General features: G+C 50.5%; 1 protein-coding gene across 1 annotated transcript; it reads left to right on the top strand.

Moving 5' to 3' along the window:
* Positions 1 to 7231: 7231 nt before the first annotated feature.
* Positions 7232 to 9035, top strand: LOC106819577 (collagen alpha-1(VI) chain-like; the record flags this gene model as incomplete). The annotated part of the gene is made up of 3 exons (XM_014824190.1): positions 7232 to 7298; positions 8485 to 8596; positions 8984 to 9035. Coding segments are annotated over exons 1-3 (231 nt in total), but the record flags the coding sequence as incomplete, so codon positions are not given.
* Positions 9036 to 10418: the final 1383 nt, after the last annotated feature.

Here is a 10418-nt window from a genome sequence, read left to right as displayed (position 1 = left end):
TCTTTCGCCCTCTCTTCTTTCTCTCTTACTCTCTCCCTCCCTCCCCCCTCTATCCCCCTCTCTTTCTCACCCTCTCTCTCTCTCTCATCTCTCTCTCTCCTCTCTCTCTCTCTCTCTCTCTCTCTACTCTCTCTCCCTCTCCTCCCTCTCGCTCTCTCTCTCTCTCTCTCTCTCTTCTCTCTCCCTTCTCCCTCCTCTCTCTCTTCTCTCTGCTCTCTCTCTTCTCTCTCTCTTCTCCCTCTTCACCCCACGTCTTCTCTTCCTCCCTCTCTCTCTCTCCTGGTTCCTGGAGTCTACGGCAGCACTTGTGGCAGGAATTTGTAGCTGCAAGCATGACGGACGCCGCGTCGTCAGCGGGATAACTAATTTGACGTGAATTAAGTCCCGGCGACACGATAGCAATGAAAGAGGGCGTGACCTCGCGCTCATACAGGGAGACGACACGTGCGAGATGCACGCCGCTAAGCAACCCGAAAAGTACGCAGTCTTGCTAGAAATGTCAACGTAACATGTAACACATGAACTGTAACATGTAACACCGATGATACATGTAACATGAAACAACTGAAACTGTAAACATGTAACACGATGACATGTAACATGTAACACCATGAAACCTGTAACAATGATTAACAACAATGAAACATGTAAACAATGCACAACATAAACATGTAAACGTTTAGTAAATTTATACTTAATATCTACAGCTAAAAAATGTAAGCATGTAACGTGTAACATGTAACATCTGGATACGTAATGCAACATAAACACGATAACACATAACACATTTAACACACTAACACATAACCATTCAATAACACTAACACTATACACCATTACAACGTAACACCATACAGCATAACACATAACACATTTAACACGAACACATAAACATAACACACTTAAAAAACACAACTTTAACACGTAAACACCATAAACAGCATAACCCATAACCATTTAAACACATAACACATACACACATTTCAACACATAACACAATACCACTTAACACAAACACATTTAACCACGTAACACATACCACATAACACATAACAACCATAACACATTTAACAACAATTAAACCTAACAACATAACACATAACATCATTAACACAATTATACACATAACACAATAACACATAACACATAACACATAACACATTTAACATAACACATACACAAATAACACAATCTATAACCACATAACAACATGCAATTATAAAACACTAAAAATGTTAATCATGAGTAAATATGAGTATCTATGTTTATTAGGAGGGAATAATATAGACAATAATCTATTCTTATTCACATCCTAGATAGTATGTGATTTAAACCCATAGTTGTTAAAACACGTGAACACTATCGACACGAGACGTACATCTCGACATCTGTAGAGATGCAGGAAGAATAAGTTTCTGCGGCTCGCCCGTCCTAAAAACTCAACATTCATGTGGTTGTCCGTTCCCAGCCCAGAACCGTTACAAACTCTACGCCGGCCGCTACCAAACCCCGCCCCTAGCATGACAGCCAGCAAACAAAACAGCAGCAGACGCACGCAGACGCCGTACAATCGTCAATCATCGTCAAGCTGTCCACGGCAGCATCGCGCAGCAACACAGGCCGCGAGCTTATTGCTGTTGGGCGTTCGTTGCCGATACAGGGACTGCTCATCTGACGGTGACGGGACAAGCAGTAGTTGAGAGATTACATCATTGCTGCTCTGTCGCGTTACTCATGTTAGTTTACACGTCATTACATCATGTTGGTGATACTGACGGTAAGGCGCGGACAAGCAGGTAGAGAAGATATACATCATGCTGATCCGTGCGTATCATCATGTTGTTACCGCTTCGTATACATCATTGTTGTTACGACGTCGTATACAGTCATGGTGGCATACACGTATATCATGCTGTCGCTGCGTTACATTCATGTGTGCGTGCGTTACTCATGTTGTTACGCGTCGTTACTATCATTTGTGGCAAACGCGGAGTACTGTTGTATGTTACAATTCGTGCTACTCACACGTTTAACGTTAATGCTTTGTTGTAATGTTCATCCGTGCTGTTACATGTTACGTTGTGCTATCAACACCATTACATCATGCCTGCGCTGACATTACATATGTTGTCACACGATTACATCATGCTGCAACGTGCTTTACAATCATGTTCACCACATTAATCATACGCTGCCGTGCTGCACTCATAGCTATCACACTATACATCGTGCTATCACACACATTACTCATGAGTCAATCGCCATTACATCGACCTGACTATCAAACATTACCATCATGATGTCAATGAAAAATTACATCATTGCTATCATCACATTTACATCAGTTGGTGTCATGCATACAACATTCATGCTATCACAACTATTACATAATCATATGTGTCATGCATTATAATCATCGCTAATCATACATTTTTCCGGTCAGCGCTGCCACACATTCCTCATGCTATCATACATTAATCATGCTTTACACGTTACTCATGCTGATGAGCAATATACATCAATGTATCACAACATTACATCATGCATATCACACCATTGACAATCAATGCATACTCACACATCTATCATCCATGCTATCACACATTCCTCATTGCTGTAACATATTACCATCATGTCGTCTACAGCTGACCTACTGTTACACGCTACACTGCGTCGGCGGAACCTTCGTTTCTCGAAGCTGGGAGAAGCAAAACTTTCTCGCCTGACGTTCTAGGCATCGCGCGCAGCGTGCCCACCTTCCTCCACTTCCAATCGCTCGACACAGAAGCATTGGACTCTACGACAGTCGCTTCAGTCAGGACCACGGCCGCTGCTGGGGAGCGCGCGGGCAGGGCGAGGCTGACGAGGAGGAGGAGGAGAGAGCGGGGGCGTCGCGGAGAGAGCGGGAGGGGGGGCGGGTCAACCAACGTACATGTCCGCGTCAGGATAACCGTGGAACGCATCTCATCAAGCGCCATGTCCCGCCGCGACCGCAGCCGAGATTTCCCTCACAGAGGGCGCCATAACCACGCGATGCGCGCGCGAGCCCTTCAGGACTCCCCGCCACCCCACCACCCCCCCCTCCCTTCCGCTACCCAGTACCCCTGCCTGTATAATGTTCGCATCGGATACTTGTATGCACATATCACCGATAAGCCATGGATATCTACTATCTGCCTTGGTATGAGTAGCCATGGATAACAACTTATCTTTATATAATGATTATATACATATATTATGGATACAAGTATTTATTGACTACATCTGATGATATTTACGCTTTAGGCCTTATAATTTAGCTAGAACTATATATCTAGACATAATATAATTTTTTTTTAATCGACTTATTAATTAGTACTATACTGCACGTGTATTCGTGTGTTGCCGGTACACAGGTTAACGACGGTCCGCGTGTCAACCCGCCGTTGCCCACACGGTAACGTACGTTGGTTTTACTTACGTGCAGCTTTGACGAGATTGTTGACTGAAGACAGGCAGCCTCAGGCAGCGTACCCGCTTGCACAAGACTGAATGAGATACGACACGCAAAGTACAACACGAATCCGTCGCGGCGGCACGGCTGCAGCGCTGGAGAGTGCGCGCAGGGAGTCAAAGGCTTGGTAAGTGCTTGCCACACCTGATGCATGCCAATCGCATGGCATGAAAACCGTGTGACATCAGTTTTACTACACCTGTTTGTCGGGGGTTGATGGTAACGGCCTCATTAATTAAATTATTAATAATTAGCCTTTAATAATTATCAATTAATAATTAACAATTAGCCATCATTAATTAAATTTACCGGTTAATTAAATCTCTCCTTTTCGAACTAAGGCGATGCTCGTATACCGACTACATCTTTGCTTGTTAATCGCGGGGTGTGTTGCAGAACTTTGGAGAAGGTTACCGCGGACTGGCGGACCTGTCACCGAATTGCCCCCCTGTATTTTATGCCTCTCTCCCACGCCAATCCCTCTTCCTAGCACTATTTACCTTCTCCCTCTCTTCTCTCCTCTGCGACATTCCACATCCTCAGCGTGCATATACCTCTCGTAGCTCTCTTTTATCTAACCGGTGATTGTTCTCTCTCTCTCGTTTAATACACCCATCTTTCTCTCGTCTTCCCTCGCGTCCCATGCACAAGCTCCTCCTCTTAATCATTTTCTTCTCCGTCCTGAAATTGTCACAGCCTAGGGCCAGCTCTAGCCATCTAGCACTTCTTCCGGTGACTAGTGACGTTCTGATATCGAATTGCGCTACTGCTCAATCGGGGGGGGGAGGAGAGAGAGGGAGAGGGGAGGAAAGAAAGAGAGAGCGACGGAGAGAGGGAGGGAGAGAGAGAGAGAGAGAACGAGAAAGAGAGAGAGACGTGAGTTTAGCCATAGAATGCAACCGACACAGATGTGAGTTTAGCCACTGAGGGCATTTGAGTGAGTGCATCCATGTTAAACATGTTCGGATACTTGGAGACAGAAATCGCACGCAGCCAACGCTATCAAAACGTCATCACTTCTCAAAACAAAATTATTTCACACGACAAAACGATATCCGATGACATTAATCAAAGAAAATCACTCGAATTTTTCCTCATTTTTCCCATTTTTTACGTTTACGGCGAGAAAGCCAATTTCCACGTTTACATCGCGTCGCGACTTTTTCGTCACATTAAATTTTCGTTCTCTCAAATTAATTATAATGTTGTCTTCTCCGTTGCAGACTGCTGTCTGCAGGCTTACCAGCACAGGCGGTCGCGGGCTGAAGGGCACGTAGGTGCGCGCCGCCTCTCCCACCGCGTCCGCGGTGGCGGCGGCGGCGGCGGCAGCCGCCTGCATCTCACGGAACACCTTTGGCACGAGGTCGGACAGACTGACGACGCTGGTCTGGAACTCCCGCAGCACCAGCTCTACAGTACTAACGAAGTGCTGGTTGGAGAGCGTGAGCATGCTGACGACGCAGAGCCGACGGCACCTCTACAACACACGACGGGTAGCTTTTGTACGCGCGTGGGAGAGGTAACGTACATTACCACCACGCGTGGGGGAGAGGTAACGTAACAACCTGTAATATCATGTGTGTGTCTATTATAATAATATGACATATATATATTGATGTAATATAAATATAAGCTGATACTGATAGCACTATAATACGTATGCACACAGAGAAAACCATGTTCACAGACATCTCTGCGTTTAGCTATTCGCGCTAACATAACAGAAACTGATCTACACAGGAAACGTATCTCTTAAGTTGAACCGCTATATCAACACAAGTGTAAATTTAAATGTATATAGTTCTGAGAATAAAGTGTTAAAAATACAATCTACCGTTGTCCACACAGTAATCATAAGCACTTGGGCCACCATTGATGGTAGACATAATGAATCTATGCCTCTGTCGCCCGGCCCGTAGGCGTGCTGCCCTCTGGTGGACGACGCTGCCTTCCTCTGCCATATCTCGACGTTAAATTCAAGCTGCAGGGTTTATTTGGAATGCAAGTATGAAGAGTCAGAAATATACATACGAAGTCGTGGAGTTAATCGGAAATCATGGGCGTCACATCAAGCGAGCATTTAAACTATTCACGGGCCATTCGATCAAAATTATTAGACTGCTAAGAAGACAAAAGTTAACGCACCGAATACGTACGTGTGTTGTAAATGATCAGATAAGAGTGTTAGTACTGTGAAGCAAGCAGCACTCGCGGGTTATATGAGGGGAGGTACATGCAGTGGCGTACAATAGTTAAATAAAGAAACTAAATGGTTAAAGCATTAAGAAGCATTCCGACACCACAAGGCGTCATGGCACCATCGTTACAGGAAGCCAAACCCTGTCAAACTAGTGTGCAGACAGAGCTAAGTAAATTCTCATTGCTTCCCAGCTAATAACAGCCGATAAAAATTCCATAGCAAAGTACAGCCCAAACCTGTGATATACCTTCATAGAAAGAACACCCATCTAATAACGGGACACATTTGGTGGGTTCCCTCGGCGATGTAGCAGTTATACAACAGTCAAACAACGCTCTATAGAAGAACGACCTGTTATAGAAGAACACCTGCTCTAAAGGACACTTTGTTAATCCTTGAACGACCTTTGACATACATGGTTGTACTGTATATTGGAGATAAATCTGTGTGGCTTGCATCGAGCGATTAATGAGTGACCTGTATGGATGTACAAAGGCTACCCTTTACCTCTGCATTCCCTACGCATAGCGGCTACAGATGTTAGATTTATTAACCGCATGTAAGCTACATAGCTGTTAAATGCATTCTGAGGTTGCCACGCTCTCCGTCCAGCAGCACATCTCATCTCCACTATGATGTAAATACAACTGAACGATTAGGCTACTACAAACATCACCAATCAATCAATCAATCAATCAATCAAGAGCTGTGAGTTGACTGTTAGCGACGACGTAGTTGACCACCCATAGTTAGCGCGACCAAGTGCTGGGCCACCTAGGGTGCTGCAAGGAACTTCAAGTGACGTTGCCAAGGACACCACCAACTGCTCTGCCCCCTCCTTCCCAGTTATCCTACCCTTCTCCTAATCCACCCTGTCATTCCTCCCGTCACATTTCCTGCCACCCTAACCTCCACCCTCCCCAATACCAGCCACCCTAACCCCTCCCCAACCAGCCACCCTAACCCCCTCCACAGCCCTGCTCCCAACCAGCCACCCTGAAAACCCCCTCCCTCCCCAACCAGCCACCCCTAAGCCCCTCCCCTCCCCAACCACCACCCAACCTCCTCCCTCCCGCAAACAGCCACTCTAACCACCTCCCCCTCCCCAAACTCAGCCACCCTAACCCACTCCCCCCTCCCCCAATCAGCCACCTAACCCCCTCCCCCCTCCCACCAGCACCCTAACTCCCCTGCCACCCTCCCCAACCAGCCACCCTAACCCCCTCCCCTCCCCCAACCACCACCCTAAGCCCCTCCCCCCTCCCCAACCAGCCACCTAACCTCCTCCCCTCCCCAACCAGCCACCCTAACTACCTCCCCCTGCCCAACCACCAACCAGCCACGCCAACCCCTCCCCCAGTCTCCCCAACCAGCCAAACCCTAACACCCCTCCCCCCTCCCAACCAGCCACCCTAACCGCCCTCCCCCTCCCCAACATGTGCCATCACCACCTAGTGTGGTGCTGGCCTGCCCCTCCGCCCTTACCAGCAGCGCCCGGGCCCCCTGCACTCGATCAAGCGCACGCACCGCATGCTCGGATGTTTATCTGCACGTACACGGGAGTAGGCCGTGTGAGCCACCTTCTCGCGCGGATCTTCGGCGCAGGTGCGCCAGCTGCTGAGCGTCGAGACACCGTGAACGAACGCTTGCGGCAAGCGGTTTTCTCCCCGGACCGCCAGCTGCGCCGCCACTAAGGCCTCCGACGACGACCAGCTCCCCCTGGTGGGCTGCCTCTGCTGCTGCGGCGCTGCCTGCAGCGGCGGCGGCGCTACAACACGCACACGTTGAGACGAGTGACAGATATACGTAGGGGGGGGGGCGTGTGTCGGGAGACGCACATTCTGGTTTTCCCCATCGAGATGTGCATAGCAACTAAATAAATCCATCGAGAATTTTTGATTAGATAATCTATCTATATTATATATATATATTATAGTATATATATATAAGTATCAAAAATCGTCGAACTGTATGTATGTATGTATATATATATACATACATACATACAATTAAAAGGCTGCCAAAAACACATACATTTTATGTTTTTTGTGATCCACGTATGCTTTCTCGCATGTTTTGCCTCTGCCTGCATGCCTGCTTTGTTATCTTATTATTAGGCGTTACTGCGTTACTAACGATGTATGAAGAGAAAAATTTCGACTGTGATCGAAACACGTGAATTCACTCGTAGTGGTAAACACTGCAGGGTGTGATACGATACTGGCTGCACAAGAAAACCAGAATATTTAACGAAGGCAGTGTGAAGAACAAAAGACAAATAAACAGAAGACCAGAAACGTAAACTCGTGCACGAAAAAAAACATAGCATAACACGGGAAACACAGCGTGAACGTAATGCAATCGAAATAAACGAAAACCGAGAGAATAGACCGGCACGTGCCCCTTCTATACATAGCCACGTTGATATTATGTTCATATGTCTGTACGACCACAAGCGTAAAGCGTCAAGCCCAAGCGCAAGCCCAAGCGTCAAGCGGGGAAGGGCGAGCGGGGAAGGGGTGAGCGGGAAGACAGGGGCGAGCGGGGAAGGGGCGAGCGGGAAAAGGGCGAGCGGGGAAAGGGCGAGAGGGGAAAGGGCGAGCGGGGAAGTGGGCAGCGTGGGGGAATGGAAGGGACGAGCGGGGAAGGGCGAGCGGGTAGAGTGAGTGGGGGGAAGGGGTGAGCGGGGGAAGGGCGAGCGAGGAAGATCGAGCGGGGGAAAGGGCGTGGCGGGGGGAGGGGCGAGCGGGGGAAGGGCGAGCGGGAAGGGGTCGAGGCCGGGGAGGAAAAGGGGCGTGCGGGGAAAGGGGCGAGCGGGGGGAAGGGCAGACGGGGAAGGGCGAGGCGGGGGCAAGGGGTCGAGCGGGGGAAGAGGCGAGCGGGAGAGGGGCGAGCGGGAAGGGGCGAGCGGAGGAACAGGGGGCAGGGGCGAGCGGGAAGGGCGAGCGGGGAAGAGGCGAGCGGGGATAGGTGGCGAGCGGGGAAGGGCGAGCAGGGGAAGGGGCGAGCGGGGGAAGGCGGCGAGCGGAGAAGGGGCGCGCCAGGGGGACAGGGCGGAGCGGGAAAGGGGCGAGCGGGGGAAGGGGCGAGCGTGGGGAAGGAAGGGGACGAGCGGGGGAAGGGGCGACGGAGAGTGAGCGGGGAAGGGGCGAGCGGGGAAAGGGGGCGAGCGAGGGAAGGACGAGCGGGGAAGGGGCGTGCTGGGGGGAAGGGGCGAGCGGGGGTAGGTAGGTTGGGGGAAGGGCGAAGCGGAGAAGGGGCGAGCGGGGGAAGGGGGCCACGGTGAGAAGGGGCGAGCCGGGGGAAGGGCAAGACGGCGGGAAGGGCGAGACGGGAAAGGGGGGTGAGTGGGGAAGGGCGCGAGCGGGGGAAAGGGCGAAGGGGGAAGGGGCGAAGCCGGGGAAAGGGGCGAGCGGGGGAAGGGCAGAGGGGGAAGGGGTGAGTGGGGGAGCAAGGGCGAGCGGGGGAAGGGGCGAAGAGGGGGAAGGGCGAGCGGGGAAAGGGCGATGCGGGGAGTGAGCGGGGAGGGGCGAAGCAAAGTGGGGAAAGGGGCGAGCGGGGAGGGGCAGCGGGAAGAAGGGCGAGCGGGGAAAGGGGCGAGGCGAGGGGAATGGGCGAGCGGAGAGCGAGGGTGAAGAGGCGAGCGGGGGAAGGGCGAGCGGGGGAAGGGGCGAGGCGGTGAAAGGGGCGAGCGGGGAAAGGGGCGAGCGGGGGAAGAGGCAACCAGGAAGAAGGGGCGAGCAGGAAGAAGGGCGAGCGGGGAAGGGGCGAAGCTAAGGGGGGGAAAGGGGGCGAGCCGGGAAGGGCACGGGAGAAGGGGCGAGCCGGAGGGCAAGGGCGAGCGGGATAAGGGCGACGGGGGAGGGGCGAGGTCGGGGAAGAGGCGAGCGGAGAAGGGCCGAGCGGGAGAAGGGGCGAGGGCGGGGAAAGGCGAGCGGGGAAAGGGGCGAGCAAGGGAGAAGGGGCGAGCGCGGAGAAGGGCGAGCAAGGGGAGGGCGAGCAGGGCTGAGGGGAAGGGGCGAAGCGGGAGAAGGGCGAGCGGGGGAAGGGGCAGTCGGGGAAGGGTGAGCGGGGGGAAGGGGACGAGCGCGAGTGGGGAAAGGGGCGAGCAGGGAGAAAAGTCAGAGGGGAGGGTTCCCGCAGTGAGGAACTACCGGCGTACCTGTCCAAACAGCTTGCCACTGAGTCCTGCATCTTCTTCTTCCAGGAGGAGAGCGGAGTGCCGGCAGAATCTGTGACGTAGATACGCGCGTATAACACATATTATTATATACAATAATATAACATAATATAATGTATAGGTGCAGTATATCGTATTATGCGTAACAGCATATATTGCAATACGTATAATAAAACCCAATTTAATATATATAATAAATCCAGGAGTCTATCAATATATCAATATATCTAAGTGAGTCTGTCTATATTGATGTATATATGATTATGATTATATAAACACATAATACGTATGCACATATATCGTATAACAACATATTACGTATAAACCATTTATATATATAATATATATCATCATATGATTATATATAAAATTTCGAGTGCATGACTGATGAATCGCTGGCAATCTCATTGGATAACGCAGCAGGCATTATGAAGAAAATAGTGCCGCCTTAGCGGGCACTACGCTTGCGCGACGCACACTATTGTATTATACGCATTGTGTTTACGTCACGAAATCTCCTGCGTCTGGGCGCCACGCAAGATTTT

The sequence above is a fragment of the Priapulus caudatus genome, unplaced genomic scaffold, assembly GCF_000485595.1.
Source record: "Priapulus caudatus unplaced genomic scaffold, Priapulus_caudatus-5.0.1 Scaffold3738, whole genome shotgun sequence".
Taxonomy (NCBI): domain Eukaryota; kingdom Metazoa; phylum Priapulida; class Priapulimorpha; order Priapulimorphida; family Priapulidae; genus Priapulus; species Priapulus caudatus.
Note: the sequence above shows the minus strand (reverse complement) of the source record. Positions and strands in the feature narration are given on the sequence as shown.